This window comes from Eulemur rufifrons, chromosome 30 (genome assembly GCF_041146395.1).
Source record: "Eulemur rufifrons isolate Redbay chromosome 30, OSU_ERuf_1, whole genome shotgun sequence".
Taxonomy (NCBI): Eukaryota; Metazoa; Chordata; class Mammalia; order Primates; family Lemuridae; genus Eulemur; species Eulemur rufifrons.
The window spans coordinates 71,149,812-71,167,862 of record NC_091012.1 but is presented as its reverse complement, the minus strand read 5'-3'; the positions used below and the strand labels follow the sequence as shown (position 1 = coordinate 71,167,862).

Genomic DNA, 18,051 nt, shown 5'->3' with positions numbered 1-18,051 from the left:
CAAATGACCTTGCGTAAGGTACCTCCTCCTTCCCCTCAGCCTGCTTTTCTACCTCTTTAAATCGTGCATCCTCTTCTCAATCCAGCATTTTACTGAATATTGTGGTTCCTATTTGTGTGAATGAATACATTCATTCCTTCATTCAGTTTACAGTTATTTATTTTTTAAATCAACTCTCATATTTATCACCTGTCATGTGTCAAACCTTGTTATAGGGGATGAATGAATGAAGAACGTTTGCCACATCAAAAGGGCAGCTCTGATCCCATTATAGCGTACAACTTCTTCCTGGAAGCAGACTGACTAATGATAGATTAATATCCAGTAATAGCAGTTTCACAAAGTTAATTCCCTAACATTTCCAGTTTGACATCATAACTGAAGACAATATTTTGGGAGAGTAAAATATTACCATCAGTTGTTAATTTTGTTCAATAGACAATCTGTCCTATGTAATAGAAGATCTGGAAAATGGCTAGTCAGCTAAGCAGTGCTTTTAAAATCAATCAGTAAGTATTTGAATGTCTAATATCAGACTCTTTGCTGGGGGCTCCACAAGGAGCAATTTTTGACTTTTTTCTCCTCTTCTCCCTCTATACTTTCCTCATCAATGACCTTGCCTCCCAGAACATCTATTCAGATAACTCCCAAGTCTGTCAACTCCAATACTTATCTTTTTTTAAACCCCAGGACTATATTTCCAGATGCTACCAGATATCGCTTTATAATAATGCCAAAAACTCAACATGTTATGAAAACAATATTATTTCCCTATCTTAGAGCTATCATTTTACCAATTACAAGGATTTGGAGAGGCAAAGGCCGCAGAGATGAGGAAGGACATTTAAATAGTCTATTTAGTAATCCAACCTTGAAATACATAATATTTGACTTTCAGTGGTGAGCGTAGAAAATAAAGGGCAATTCCAAGAAATTCTTCAGGTTAAAACATTGTCTAGGATTGGTATTAAATAACATTGTGTATACTTTGATTTGAATATCACTCTAAGATTTGGAGTCTTAATAATATAGCATCATTGTTAGTTAAGATACACTATTTGACACCTGAGAAGATGGTCAACAAAATTCATTTAAATGCTAATAAAATTTTTGGTAACAGCCAAGCATTATTTTTCACTTGTGAAGTTAGTACCCTTTACTCTACCTTCCCACAACTCCAAAAACAGAGACTGAAAAAGATGGAAGTAATATGAATGGATCATTTATTTGGCTCTCATCCAATCATCAAAACAAGACTGCTTTATAGGACTTCCTCTGTTTACAGATGGGAAAACTTAAGACCAGAAAATTAGGCAGACTATTTTCATACTGTCAGATAACATGAAAGTTTCTGAATTCAGTCTTGTTTGATTAAAGTTGATACTCAGATACATCTACCTGCCCCTGCTATCTTAGTCCCTGAGTAGCTCACTGGGTGTAAGTAACAGCAGATCAGGGGAAGCAAATTCATCTACCCTCATGCTCGGAATCAAAACAACCAAACAACAAACCATACCAAATCAGCACCTCCATCTATGTTAATTAATGCCAACATTGTTCTACCGCACAAAAGTCTTAGAACCTTGGAGCCATCTTTGACTTTTTCTTCCCATAACTGGTCAGTTGCTAAGTCCCATTGATTCTTTCTTAATTATATCTCTTGTATCCATCTTTTCCTTTCTCTTCCTAATGTCAACATTCCACCTCATTGCCTGTTTCTCAGGACATTTTGATAACTTACTGATGGTCTCCTTGCCACTAATCTCATAGTTGCTGCCCCTAATAAGACTCAAGAGGCAGCGTGGTAGTATAGTGGTTGATAGTCTGGAATCTGCAGCCCGAAGGCCTGAATTCAAATCTTCAGATCTCCAACATACAAATTTGGCTTTGTGTAAGTTACTTAGTATTTCTGTGCTTCACTTTCCTCGTCTTTGGGATGAGAATAACGAGAATAGCCTTTTCCTGAGGATTGTTTTGAGAATCATTCAGTTAATACATATATAAGACATATGTAGAAAGATGTCTGGCACAAAGTTTGTCACCATTATTGTTGTTACTATTATCATTAAAATATACTTTTGATTACATTATTTCAGTTGGAGTTGGTATTAAAAAAAAAAAACACAAACAAGATCACATCCATGCTCTTTGAGTTTGTAGGCCAAGGATTGAAATACAAAGCCCAAGAAGGATAAAAATATCAATGAAGACAGTGGTATTAGAACTGAAGCAAGACTAAAAGCCCACATACACCTAAGAGTTATGTTCCTTACCCATCTGGGACCAATGGCACCCTGGTAACCTGGGTCCCTACAAGCTCTACAAAGCGTGGCCAGGAGTGCAGGTACATGGTGACTATTATCAGGGAGACTATAAAACTACTCCCTAAACATACAGGAAACATGATTCTGTGCTAGTAGTGATCCAGATACCAGTAAAAGTTAAGGAAAAATAAAGTGGGGAGGAATTTGGAGACAGTGGTAGAGGCAGAAATGAAGGCAGAAAAATACATATAGAAACTCAGAGAGATTCCCACACAAGCATACACAAAGAGACCTGCACATTCTTGGCGACATAGACTTTGATGGGATTAGCTTCTAGTTTTGTGGCCTTTACCTGCATTCTTAAGATACTTTAGTCCAAATTCTGTGCCTAGGTATGTATGTCATATACACCTAACCTATAAACCTTTTCTCACTCTATTCTCTTTACCCTTTCCTTTTGGCCTCAGTTCTGTGCGTGCTTATTTACATATACACACACACACTCTGTCTCTCTTTCTCTTTTACACGTGCACACACATACATTTATATTTTCATTTGTATTCCCTCTACTGTGAAGACTTCATTAAACATTGTAGTCATAAACTTTAAACATAAGAGTTTAAAGTTTTTTCTTCTTCTGTGAACATCTCCAGAACTTAATTTCTGTTTCTCTATCTAAAATCATGTGCTGGGTTTTCATTAGCTATAGTTTTCAACTGCCTATGTTATGAGTTTTAGACTATATTGTGAGCTTTTTGTGAATAGTGTATAATTTTACTTATTATATAATTGGTGTACAATTTGTATAGTAATATCCTGACTATATAAAACAAGCTGATTATAAGTGATGAAACTTGCAGTTTCATCAGGTTTCATCAAATACAGTAACAAGTGGATATTTCCAGCATATTTTTATATATGCCTATTAAAAGCATGAAAGCACATAGAAGGATTAGTAGAAGGTAAAGGTTCATATTTAGAGAGGTAGATGTTCATGGTTAATGGGCAAGTTAATTTCAAAGAAGAAAAATATTATACTATGTCTTACTTCTATATTGGAGCAGATATTATCTACCCAATAGCTCATTTGCTACTTTTGAAGGATACTTTGTGGTTTAAAGACTTTTGTTTATGTTGCCATATTCTCTTCATGTTATCTTCAGATATCTTAGTGCCTAACATGTGCTTAGCATTTGTATTTAAGAAAGCAAGCTCTACATGCAAAAACAAATAGAATTGTTAATACTTTGTTTTCACTGTGTGTATGTGTGTCTACCCTCCCCGCACCTCTCTCCCAGAATGCCTTTGGTGAATGAAAACTAGTTAAATAATTTGGGGCTATAAGAAATTAAAAACTAAAAATAATTATTATCATAGGAACTATACCAAAGGGAATATAAAATGTGCGCCCATACTATGAAACAAGTAATTAAAAGCAAAGTTGAACTATTTTGAAGAAAACCAATGTAGAATTCTTGAATAAAGTATTTGAAAGTAAGTTCATGTGATTTTACCGTAACCTAATTATTTAATATCCACATCTGTCAAGTAGGTGAAATTCTTTAGAGTGCATATAAATATTTAATATATTTTATGAATAGGAATCATAGGTTTAAAAATTATTAAATGCTCAATCAGAGCTAGTCCTCTAATTTCAAACAGCATAGTAATAGGTAATTTCTTAGGAAATGTTACGCTTATATTTTCTATCATCATGTACATCTTTTATCTGTGGCCCATCTATTCACTTAACTCAATTTCATGTTTATAAATTTTCCTAGTTCCCCTCAGAGACAGATTTTTGGCAGTTTGAATGTTATTGATAGCTAATAATTCTGCAGTTAACATATAGCAACTGTTCAGCTTCAATAATATTAATGCTATAAAGATGTTTTAATTTATTTTTAAAAAACTAAACAGCCAACTTTTTTAAACATTGGTGAAATATTTCTTTGGCCTATTTAAAACAAACAAAAATAATATTTTTTTATACCCAGGCAGAATTTGTTATATGCCGAAATTTTACAGTATTGTCTATGAAATTATCCCCACTAAGAAGATAAAACATCGGGCTTTAAATGTATTTTCTCATAGAGCATTTCTTATCTTACAGATCAGCTCAGTGAAAATGTTACGGCCTCGTCTCAATAGCATTCTTTTCAAGCTCATGTTTGAAGAACATGTAAACAACATCAAACCAAGCATCATAGCAGTAACTCTTGCCTGTGAAGAACTGAAGAAAAGTGAAAGCTTTAACAGACTTTTAGAGTTAGTTCTTTTGGTTGGAAACTACATGAACTCAGGCTCAAGAAATGCCCAGTCTTTGGGTTTTAAGATCAATTTCCTTTGCAAGGTAAGATGACATTTATAATGATAATTTATAAAATTTTCTTGTCTATGAGAGGGTTACTCTAAAAACCAATAGTACATAAACCACAAAATTAAAGGATGAATTTCATGGTATGTGAAATATATCTCAATTAAATAACTTTTTAAAATCTTATTTTAGTAAAATCCAGAAGACTATGCAAATTCTTTTGCAGTATAATACTCAACTCTTTCTGATTAAATTTTACTGGAGTTCATAGACCAAAACAAAATTTGCTTTTACAAAATAGGTGCAACATTGTATTTCAATCCTTTTATGCTTATTCTATGTCTCTCCAAAAAGTATTTGAGGAGCTAAATTTAATGAAGTAAATAGCCAGAAATTTATTTTTTAATATGCTTTGCCTATTCTATTCTAAGCAAGTAATACTCTTCGTTGTTCATTGATGTTGTGTCACTAAGCTTACACTGGTATCTGGCGTATTACCTGAAAGCTAAAAAGATTCAAGTGGTAATCATCTTAGTGTTTTGATTGGGCTATTACATAGTGTCTTTATTGAGACTTAATTCTTACAAAAAGTAAACAAAGAAACAGAGAAGTCCCAAAGGATTGCATATGCCCATTTCTAGGCTAGAGCAAACCACCTTATTCAAGAAAAAGAATTGTCTATTACAGGGAGAAACCTGAACAGATTCTGAGGTGAAGGCCTGTAAAAAAGCTAGAGATGAAAATAAATCTGAAAACGAGTAATCTGTCTTTGACATCTCACCATTCTTTCACTTTTTTTTTCTCTCACATCTGAAAACGTTGTAGAACTTTGGTCAGTTCTTGAAGTGTATTATGACAAGAATCCCAAATGTAGAAATGGATATGAATTTCTTTTCTATTCATACATTAAATAGATGTGCATTGTATATACATGGACTTGCACTTTAATTTGTATCAAAAATGATTTGATCCTGGTAGTTCTAACCCAGATAGACATAAAGAAAAACATTTATAGATAATAGGATGTATAATGGAGTTGTGAGTATCTGTTTACTTGTGATATATTTTTGAAGAGTATAGGGAAAATTATTTGGAAACACTAGATTTGTCAAAGAAATATTTTTACTCCTTCTTCTTGTGACATTTGTGGTCATGTGAAATTATTTTATAATGCCAGAAAAACTAGAACAATGCTTATGATAAATTGGAATAAGTCATTGCCAGATTTATAGGCTAAAACTACCTAGTTAGGACGTTTTTATTATATAGCATACCATATACCCAATGCTAATAAAGTAATTTCTTACCAAGATGCTACTTGGTTAGAGTACATGCTATATGCACAGTGAGTGAATCTAAAAGTGTTCTTGCTTGATGATTATAAAAATATTATAAATTAAAAGAAAATGTCATAGAAATTTATATTAGATAACTATTTCACATTTAATTCATATAAAAAGATATGTTAAACAAACCATCCTAATTTGAAGAAGTATGTACCTTTATTTGTAAGTGTCTTAATTTCACACTGTTCACATTAATTATATGAACTGATTCTTTGAAGCAAGAATGAATAAGTCATTTGTACACAGGAACAAAAAACATTGCGTTAACCTCACAGAAGGATTTTATAGTTACATCTTATATTTTGGAGAGCCTTCCTCCTGTCATCTACCTGTCAAATAAAAGTTCTTCCACACAACGCTGATCTGACATCTATCACTAGAGGTATGCTCAAAGGATTCAGCACAAAGATTTTTGCCAACTTCAAATAAAATAAAAAATAATCTTGTGGGAAATACTATCATGTAGTAATAGGTACTCCAAAAGAGAAAGAAGTGAAGGTTTTAAAATCTTTTCCCCCTCACTTTTCAGTAGGATTTTTATCTTTTGGGAAATACGTCTAGGAAAATGCTTGTCATTAAGAAAGAGAAATATCATATACATGTATGATATTCCCATAATGTCTAGGATTAAAAGGATGTTCCTGAAATACAAAGGATTCTGAGTAGATGTAAATGTCTAAAATGACAGAAATTTACTGAAGTACATAGAAATAGTTAGCTTAGGTCTGTAATCTGTTTGAAACAGAATTAACTAACTACTGATATATGATTAGCTAGAATTGCTGTTAAATTTCAGTTATATTATAAAAGATTACTTCGTTGATTTTTCATAGTGATTTTTTTCTTAAAGAAAATAGCAGGGGGAATTTCCCTTGCAGAACACTAATTCTGTTGATACCAGGTACTCATCTAAATTTTTTTAATGATAATTTCCTTTCTCAGTGATTTTAAAACTATAATCCAGTGCTTTTCACAAGAAGCTCTAGACTATGTTGAAATATTCACCTAGTTAAAAAGGAGCCCATGGTATAAGCAGTTCAACTTATCAGATGTGTCTTGTAGTAAGATATTGTAAAAAAATCATATGGCCACAATTGGCTGCTATAATATTTGGGAAGAAAAGGAAAACAGATGGGTTAACCAAAATGTCAACACTAAAGAGTATCATTACTGTAAGTACTGCCCTCACTACAAAATGCTTTGTTAATTTGCAGCAGTGAATTATCACTTTGTGAGTTACCAAACCACTGTGCTGTACTGTAATGAAAATAATTTCAATGAAGATGAGTTCCCAATGTTAGTTTGGCCTGTGCTTGCCTGTTGGTTATTAAAATTCTAACCAATGGAAGTGCTGTACTTCAAGGCCATTTGTTGTTTTTGTTTTCACTATGTAATAGCATATATAATCTGTGTAAGAACAAAATATTTAAAAACACTGAGCATTCTCTGTGCACTAAGCTTTATGGGTATATCAGATAAGGATCTTTGTTTGTAAGCAGCAGGAAGTGACTATGCCTGATTTAAGCAAAAAGTGCAATTTGTTGGAAGGATATGAGGTAGCTCAGCCAAAAACTGAGGAAAGGCTGAGGAACTTGGCCTTCTAAAGAACAGTAACTATGACAGCTTTGAGAATTCAGGTAGCAGGAATGAATGAGAAGTCTTTCCAGGAATGTATCAGCTCCAACCATTTTTCTCCTCTTGTGTTTGATTCCAATTATAACTAGAGAGCCTGATGAGCCTAGTGCAGGTTACAAGAACACCCCATGTTCAAGTGAGGGCAAACAACTTTGATAGTGCTACCAAGACTATTGCAATAGAAGATTGGTTATGCCCTGAAGGATGCTGTTACCAAAGATAGGGATCCAAAAGGTTAGGGGCAGGTGAAGGGATATCGAACAGACACAAATAAAGACAAAATGAAACAGATGGTCTGTATACCAGTGGCATACAAACAGTACAGAAGATACACAGAAACCTTAATAAGCTTGTGGTACAGTTGAGCAGCCAGGAAATATACATTCAGAATATTAGGTAATGTCCCAATGTACACTGTTAATGACTGCAAAAATTAATGGCCAAATGAGATTAGCAGGAGTTCAGAAGAGGGAGATTAGTAGGAGTTCAGAGAATGGAGGAAACTTCAGTTATTGGGTGGAGCTGTTAAATTGAATGACAGGTAGGATTGGGGTATGTGAAGAGAAGACCTATAAGAGGGTAGAACACTGTGGGGTTGGAACCTACATTTTAGCTTACACTTTGCCAATTACTAGCCAAATTTTCATGAATAAGTCACTTATCCTCTCTGAACCTCGGTTTCCTCATCTGTAAGTGAGGAAATACACTGACTCTTGTTTATTTTCATAGGGTTGTTTTCAGGGTCAGCTAAAATGATCTATGTTAGAGTACATAGAAAAATTGTAATGTTAAACAAATGGTAGTAGTTCTACTTAATGATGGTATACAACTAGGAATAATCATAATACATTTGAGGATGGATTAGAAAACCACACTGTCTGTGATATTGGATTCCTGTTGGAAACAAGTAATAACATTGGTAGGCAGGTTGTGAGAAGATTTTGAGTTATTCGTACATTAGTTTGGATATCTTGCTTCCATAACTTTTTAAAAAATCATTTAAAGCCCACTTAGTGACTTTCAAAAGCCGGAAACCTTTTTTTTCTTGTACTGAGTAAAAGCTTTTTTTCCCTGCCTTGAGTTAATATATGACTATATGACTACATGTGCTATGACTTTGTAGTCATTCTAGTTGGATGGAGAGACACAACAAATTATGATACAGTAGGGTGATATGCTTATGTAGATATATGAAATATATCATAAAAAGACCCTAAAGAAAACATGTAGGTTCACTGTGGTGAAAATTTAGATATCTCACTTCAAGTCATTAGGATTAACATGATAATATAATTGTACCTTTTCTAATATTCATCATTTATATAGAGTGTCTATAACATGTAAAGGCCTCATATTCTATGAGCCATCACATGGTATTAGTGACAGAGTATTATAGATGGCACCCCAAATATACAAAGGAAAATATCATCTTCCATATAGAAGTTGTAAAAAAAGAAGTAAAATAGGTTCAGCTTCATTGTTAAATAGATTACTTACCAGAAAATATGATTTCTAAGAAAAATGACTGCTGTCCATGGCAGTAAAATTTAGAAATCTGTAATCCAGGAGAAAATCTACAAAAGATCTAAGGAAAAAGTCATATGTAAGTATGGTAAGAATTTCACAGTGTCTAATCATTTTTAGCTGAAATGATATGGATTGTGTCCATATAAAGCTAGAATCCTAGCATATGAAGACATCTAGCCTAGTCTCTTTAGCGTACAGTGAGAAAACTGATGATCAGAAATGCAAAATACTTCGGTGAGTGTATTGGTCAATTTGGGCTGCCATAACCGAATACTATATGCTGAGTGGCTTAAATAAGAGAAATTTATTTTTTCATAGTTTTGGAGACTGACAGTCCAAGATCAAGGTGCCAGTAGCGTTCTGGTGAGGCCTCTCTCCTTGGGTTGTGTACGGCCACCTTTTCACTGTGTCCTCACATATCTTTAATTTACTATATTATTTTTCTTTCTCCTTCAAAAGACTGAGCACTCATAAAATTTGGATGTATTTTTTTATTCTTCAGTATATCCCCTATGTCAGTTGTGTATGAATCTCTCAGTAAATTACTACTGAGTGAAAGTCAGGCAATTTGATTAAATAATTGATTAATATTCAACTTAAGTGTTGCCTTTTTTTTAAATGAGAGAATTTTGTTCCTCACAGGTCTAAAGGGTATATTTTTGACAGTAAAACTATTGAATATGCAATTGTAAGACTTTTTTTACAGTTTATTTATAAAGACATAAAAATGTATTGTTGCCATATGCAGAAGAATGAAACAGGATCCATATTTCTCACCACTCACAAAAATTAATTCAAGATAGATAAAATACTTAAATGTAAGACATGAAACCATAAAAATTCTAGAATAAAATGTAGGAAAAATTCTTCTAGTTATTGGCATAGGCAAAGAATTTATGACTAAGATCCCAATGGAAATTACAGCAACAAGAAAAATAAATAAATGGGACTTGATTAAATTAAAAAGTTTCTGCATAGCTGAGGAAATAATCAACAGAGTAGATAGACAGTCTACAGAATGGGAGAAAATATTCACAAGCTATACGTCCGATAAAGGGCTCATAACCAGAATCTACAAAGAACTCAAGCAAATCAGCAAGAAAGAAACAAACTAACCCATCATAAAGTGGGCAAAAGACATGAACAGAAGCTTTTCAAAAGCAGATAGACAAATGGCCAATAAACATATGAAAAATGCTCAATGTCACTAATCGTCAAGGAAATGCAAATTAAAACCACAATGAGATATCACGTTACCCCAGTTAGAATGGCTTTTATTAAAAAGTCCAAAAACAATAGATGCTGGTGTGGATGCAGAGAGAAAGGAATGCTTATACACTGTTGGTGAGATTTTTAATTAATACAGTCTCTATGGAAAACAGTATGGGGATTCCTCAAAGAACTAAAAGTAGACCTACCATTTGATCCAGCAATCCCACTTCTGGGTATTTACCCAAAGGAAAAGAAGTCATTTTTATCAAAAAGACACCTGCACTCAAATATTTTATTGCAGCACAGTTCACAATTCACAATTGCAAAGATGTGGAATCAACCCAAGTGCCCACCAGTTCATGAGTGGATTAACAAAATGTGGTATACGTATACCATGGAATACTGCTCAGCCATAAAAAAGGATGAATCAATGCCTTTTGCAACAATTTTGATCGACCTAGAGATCATTCTCCTAAATGAAATCTCTAAAGAATGGAAAAACAAAGACCACATGCACTCGCTATTAAAGTGGAACTAACCGATGAGCACACATGTGCACAGAGGAAAGTCAAACTCAGTGGAAATCAAGCATAGGGGAGGGAAGTAGGTGAGGGACGAAAACCTACCTAATGGGTACAATGAACGCTATCTGGGTAATGGGCACACTTATAACCCTGACTCAAGTATAACAAAAGCAATCCATGTAATCAAAATTATTTGTACTCCCCCCAATATTTTGAAATTAAAAAACAAACTAGCAGAACCAGGATTTCAATCCAAGTCTTTCAGATGCTTTATATGTAGCTATGGGGACACGGCTTTCTGTGAATAACATCAAAGACAAAGTTACAAAATTAACTTTGTTAAAGAACTTCAGAGAGTAATGGTTTCAAACAATGAACAAATATTAACTTTCTATTAACAAGTATGCTTGTGGGTAATTATCAAAAACCTTAGGTTTATACCTTCTCTTCCTCATGGTCTTGAGAAAATAAAGGAACTGACATCATGATCCCTCCCCCTCCCAATAAATATGTATTGTTTGCTATAAATCTAAACCAGTAATTCACCGTCAAATATGGGTTAATAAATAATTAATATTGGACTATTAATTTAAAAACAAAGACATTTTAGAAAATAACTGCTATAGGATGTACTGAAAGAGAACCTAGCAAAGATGAATAAATCTTGGTCAACCGTCCACACACTTGGTTCCTATGTTTTTATAGTTTATAAAGTGCTTTCCTTATGACTCAAGGAGGTTAGGTATTATTAATCCCATTTTGCAAATTAGAAAACTAAAGCCCAGTAATGTTATGCAATGTTTTCAAGATTAAAAAGGTAATAAATGTCCGAGTTGGGGCTTAAATATTGATTTTCTGTGTCCAAAACTGTGCAGCACCCTGCCTCTTGTTGCATTGTAACAGAATGTTTGGTTATGGGTGGCTCATTTCAAGGAAGAATTACTGAACCAACTCTGACATGTCTGAAAATGGGGAAAAACCTCATGTGGATTTTCTTGGCTCTCTGGCAGCTTGTGAAACTTGGAATCTTTTTTATTTAAATTCAGTTGGAAGTAAATGTAGGCCTATTAATAGAAAGTTTCTCTTCTGATAATAGATTTTAATGTATCCAGGCAGCAGAGTATATATATTTGTAATAAAATAAGCACCTAATAATCAGAATGATTATAAAGCTATCCCTTGGCATTGTATAGGCTCTCAGAGCATATCAGTTTTGTGTAGGTGAGCTTGACCGCTGCTCTCAATATTTTATGAATGAGGACTCCTGAGAGACGGTTTACCCAGGATCAGTCAGTGACGGAGGCAGAGTTAGGATCCAACTTTCCTGGGACTCAAATGATTTCAGTGGATCATGCTATTTTTAGAATTTGCATCGACTCTTTTGCTTCTCTAAAATATGCTTTTTTTTTCTATCAGACTATATTTAGCATTAACTGAATTGGGGGGGGATGTGGTTGATAATTTGCTGAGGAAAAAATGACTTTGAGAATTATAACTTGTCTTGAAAAAATTCTGTGAAAGGTAAGATTAGAGTCTTGGTCAAGTATGGAGCAGGATAAAATGTTAGGTCCTCTTTCCAAATTTCTCTTTTTCTCCCTATGAGTCCTTTAAACTTCCCTTCCTGTGGGGCCATTTGCAGGAAAGAATTTTCATTTGGTGATCTCTCCCAGTCACTGGTTGGTAATCAGTGATATAAGATTCAGTGCTACAGCAAATTGCAAAAGAGCTTATTCATGGTAGTTTGTATTTTAAAATGTCATCATGTAAAATAGTGACACACTATACCATTTGTTCATAATTCATGACCAGTGGACACAAACATTTCAATTTAAGGGTCTGTCTGTGCCTCATTATATTATATTGAAGAAAGAACATTCACCGTAGTTTAGACCTCTGAAAAAATTAAGAATAGAATAGAATAGAATGACACAAGAACAGGATTTCATTCTTAATTTTAAATAGTTTCCTTTATTCAGCTTATGTGATGGTTGACCTTTATTTAAGTGCATTGTGTTTTATTGTATTGTGCTTACTGGGCTCTCGTCATTGAGAACTACTGAATAGTTTCTTGAGCTCAAAGATAAGGGCCACGCTGTTGTGGTACTATGCCAGTGGTGACATTCCAGATTCAGTTTTTATAATTGTGTCAGGTTTTTGTTTCCTACTGTTCTTCATGTAAATCAATACACCAACATTTGTAATTTTTAAACAGCAAGCATTACTGCTTAAGTCAGTGAATCTAGAAGTGTTTAAATTTATAGAATACTATATTTTTTAAGGAAACAATTCTCAGTAAGCTCTTTTAATTTTATATGTTACTCATTATATGTCCTAACACACATATACTGTTAATCTGTGCATATGGACTTGTACACACAGTCAAATGGTAATAGGAAAAGCTTGCTTCAGTCAACTAATTTCTCCAGTAATCAAGATACTTGGTTAACCAGCTCAGAAATCCAGTCCAAAGCCCTCACTTCTGCTGTCCGTCATGCCATTTAAAATCTGAACAAAACACAGGCCACTTCTGAGTTTATCTTCTTTAAATATGCGGCCTTCCTTCAAAAGTTGGAAACATATGACTATGGCTCTTTGATTTTGTAGTCCTGTCAATACACTACTATGTGCTTTGAATATTTTCCTTCATTAGAAAATCTTCTATTTCCTAACTTCTAATATACAAGATACCTGGTCTCCTATCTATATGCTATAGCGGTGCATATACCAATTGACTGTTTAAGTAAAAAGAAAACTTGATGGTAGTGTTTGTTTCTGTCTTAAGAGATACGTTCTTCTAAAATGGTAATCTCAGTTTTTCCAAATGGTCACACATTTTCTAGATATATGTTAATGTGGAGATGTATTATATATTTCTTATTCTCTGTAGTACACATTAAGAAATTGAGATGGGAGAAAAGACTGATTTTGTGGTAAGCCAATCACAGAAGGGGTAAAGATACATGATCACGTCAGACACAGGAATTAATGAAGTTTGTAGATGTACTACTTCAAATTGCTGTAGTTATGAAGAGTCTGTCTCTCGGGATATTTTTTTTTTTAGAAAACTTGAGCTCCGATTAAAAGAAACTAACTTACACCTTTATTCTCTTCCTTGCCTCTAAAAATATAGAGGTCTTATGAGCTTATTTAAAGATCTTTCTCTAAGTTGAAATATTCATTAATTTACATTCATTGGTGCAAATTATTCAGCTAATACTTTAAATGTAACACTTGTTTGTTTTCTCAGAATTTGATTACATCTGTTTAGATATTATCACATTTACAGCACTATAGTTTAGGTTGTGTGAAAACTTCATTAAACTCCCGAATTTTCAGTTTATTAAATCCTCTAGAGAACAGTAGTTTGTAAATATAATTTGTCTGATGCAAACTTGATTAACATTCCTTGTCAATAGTGACTGCTTTGGAGACTCATCCTTTTTTTCCTCAACTTTTTTTTGGTCTATTATATTTGTTGAAATGTTCTGTCCCTTGAACGAGCATACACCCTCCTCCCCAAGCCCTTAACTGTGATAAATGATATTGTGAAGCCTATGCTGTTGTCTTTGATTTTAACTTATATGTTACAGTTATGTCTTCCTCCTAGATGTCTACGTAACCTGCTGTGAGGTGTATATATTAGAGAGAGTGTGTTTATATATACACACACACACACACACATATATATATATATATATATATGTATGAGAGAGACACACTTGCCTTGAGTACTAGTTGTTGTACTCCCATATGCAAACACATGACCTTTTAGATGTGGAAGAGATTCTGGTATTTGAAAGTTTTATATTAGAGGGTGGACCAAGGGAAATGAATTACAAGTTAGACCAAGCCAGAAAAGGTGTGTGTATGCACATGGTTGTGGAGTGAGAGAGACAGAGACAGAGAGATTGCGACACAAAATGAGAGAGAAAGAGAATGAATGAGAAGAATCAGGTGATTTTCAGAATTGTGTACTGAGAGAGAAATAAGATTGAGTTAAATATTTCTTCTTACACGTAAATGGACACACGTGTAAAGAGCATTGAAAAATGCAAAATGAGAGTTGCCAAATTATGTTCCTTATCTTCTACCAATAGGTATTAAAAGGTCAACAGTGTATATTTGTGTATAGAACTATAGTGAAAGGTGTAATTTGTTTTCTGTAGAAAATGCCTGTATGGCTTAGATTTTTTTAATTTTTTATTGATACATAATTGTACATATTCATGGAGTATGTGTTATATTTTGATACAAGCATATAACATATAATGATCAAATCAGGGTAATTGGGACATGATTCACCTGAAACATTTATCATTGCTTTATGTTGGGAACATTTGAAAACTTCTAGCAATTTTGAAATATAATAAATTATTGTTAACTATAGTTGCCCTATTTCACTATTGAACACTAGAACTTTTCCCTTCTATTTAACAGTATTACCCCTTCACCAACACCTCTTCATTACCCCTTCCCACCACCCTGACCAATCTCTAGTAGCCACCATCCTATTCACTACCTTCTTGAGAGCAAGTTTTTTAGGTCCCATATATGAGTGTGAAAATGCAATATTTGTCTTTCTGTGCCTGGTTTATTTCACTTAAAATAATTTCATCCAGATCCATCCATGTTTCTGCAAATGACAAAATTTCCTTCTTTTTCATGGCTAAATAATATTCCATTGTGTACACACACCACATCTTTTTATCCATTCGTCCCTTGATAAACACTTAAGCTGATTCCACATTTTAGCCATTGTGAATCATGCTGCAGTAAACACTGAAGTGCAAATATCTTCTGGTTACATTTTATGTCTTTGCCTCACCCAAGCCAGGTTTAGAGGCATGCCCTTCCCCTCTACAATGCTCACCGTGTCTGTGTCCATTAGTTGTGAGTTTACTCCCCCAACCCCCTAATCCCTGGAGAATATTACTACCGTGTGAGCACCATAGTGTTGATCAGTTAGTACCAATTTGATGGCGAGTACATTTGGAGGCTATTCCTCCGATCTTGTGATACCTCACTGAGGATAATGGGCTCAAGCTCAATCCAGGAAAATATAAGAAGTCCTAGATCACTGTCATTTCTTATAATTGAGTAATATTCCATTCTATACATATACCAAATTTTAATCCACTCATGAATTGACAGGCACTTGGGTTGTTTCCACATCCTTGCAACAGTGAATTGTGCTGCCATAAACATTCGGGTGCAGATGTCTTTATTATAGAATGTCTTTTGCTTTTTTGGGTAGATGCCTAATAGTGCTATTGCTGGATCGAACGGTATTTCTATTTTTAGCTCTTTGAGGTATCTCCAAATTCTTTTCCAGAAGTTGCACCAATTTGCAGTCCCAAGTACGTCTTAGTTTTTGACTCATTAAATAGAGATGCACTTTAAGGAAACAAGAAATGAATACTTCTGTATTTTCTTTCAATTTTTAAATATTTTATCCTTATACACTAATAAAAAAAACACAGTCAAATTAATACTGTGCCATAACAATACTTGTTGAAATCATTGTGACTAAAGTTTTGTTGAATAATACAGCTGATAGAGATGAATAATTCTCTAGTTTACAAAAATATGTAATCCTCTGAAATTTTAAAAAATACTTATTTTTTGGTTCCTGATAACCCCTCATATATCAGGGGTGGCCATAAATATTTTTAGCACCAGAGCAGACAAAAAAAGATGATTTATAGGACGAGCTGTAGGTCTTACTTGATTCACCATGAAGACTGTTTCCATAGAGGATTTAAATGAACCCAGCTGGCTTAGTATTCTGTGAATTGCTGTAGTCATTTTCTGAGTTTAATCTTTTGACTGATTTTGTAATTCTCACAGTGGGGGAAAGTCGACAACATGAACAGCATTTAGTGAATATAATTAGTAAGTTTGAAAACAAATGCCTTTTTATTCCATAAAAGCTCTGTTCGAAGGGATTTCAACCCTGTATGAGACTGTTGTTCAAAAAACATGGCTACTGTGACTGAATGTGACCAGTCATCTTACAAACTGATTTTGCTGTCAAAGGAAGCCATCCTAATGAAGGCATTGCGTAACCTTAACAAGACAAGCCAATGACTGTGGAAGGAGGTTTATAAAGTGGCAGTTAATACTTAAATAAAGCTCCATGATAATTTTAAAGATTCTAAGAATTATTTATATACATTCAAATACTTTTTAGTTAGTACTCGGGCAGCAAGTTGGCCACATTTATTGAGCCTTTACTCTCTGTGGACCCCTCTGCTAGATGCTTTGCAGGGATAAAAAGAAATAAAACATACATCTCCAGTCCTTGAGGAGCTTATGAGCTAGATACCAGATAAAGAACATGTAATACTAAAGCAAGGGACAGGGAGAGAGATGGGAAGAAATACGTGTAGGGAGAGGCGAAGGGATTTTATATAATAGCACACATGAAAAATAAATTATGTTGCTCGTAAACACTGGCTAACTAACTACAGGACAATAAAGTAGATACTCTATTAGATGATAGCCCATACTGTAAAGCTGCTTCACTTCTTTGGAAAGGAAAAGAACAATACCAGCCTCCTTTCTAACATGTTCTTTGTTTCTGTCCTCCAGACAATGTCTTCAATTTTGCATTTCCTGACTTCTGTCATGGGGACAAGCACAAAGCCTTACTGTTCATTGTTTTCTGTTCTTTTATTTCTTTTTTCTTTTTAAATCTGGTTTCTCAGAATACTCTCTTCCCCTTTATGCTACAATAAGGATATCTTTTAAACTGCTTCTCAAGTTCCTACCTACTTTCTTCGTATAATTGATAGTATTTTCTAAATTTTGGATAAAATGAATCAGTATCTGTTCAAAAACAATAATATAATGACATTACTGTATGACTTATATTAAATATTTCAGCACTCCTGTTTCACTAATTAGGTAAAAAAAAAATGCTCATGACAATAAAAGTGAAAAGTTTTAGTTAAATGCTTAAACCATGTCTAAGAAGAATCCATTTAATACCAAGAGATATTCATACTTGTAAACTATTTCTGTACCAATTTAAAATAATTTGATTTTTGTTAAAACTATTCTGAGAAGGATTTTTATTTGATAAACTTACTATAGACGGGATGATTAAATCAAAGCACCTGAAAGTACCAGACCAGCTTTTCTTTGTAGAGACATATTTCATTAATTCATTCTGGCCTTTCCTAAAACTAGTACAAATGGTTGTTGATTTGCCACTGGTCCTGGCT

The 18,051-nt window shown here is 33.8% G+C and overlaps 1 protein-coding gene across 1 annotated transcript in view; it reads left to right on the top strand.

Annotated features, from left to right (window-relative positions):
* Positions 1 to 18,051, top strand: part of DIAPH2 (diaphanous related formin 2) — an 803,657-nt gene that overhangs the window by 386,254 nt on the left and 399,352 nt on the right. The window contains exon 21 of the mRNA XM_069462797.1: positions 4,378 to 4,617. Coding sequence (XP_069318898.1) covers positions 4,378 to 4,617 — 240 coding nt within the window. The remainder of the gene's footprint in view (positions 1 to 4,377; positions 4,618 to 18,051) is intronic.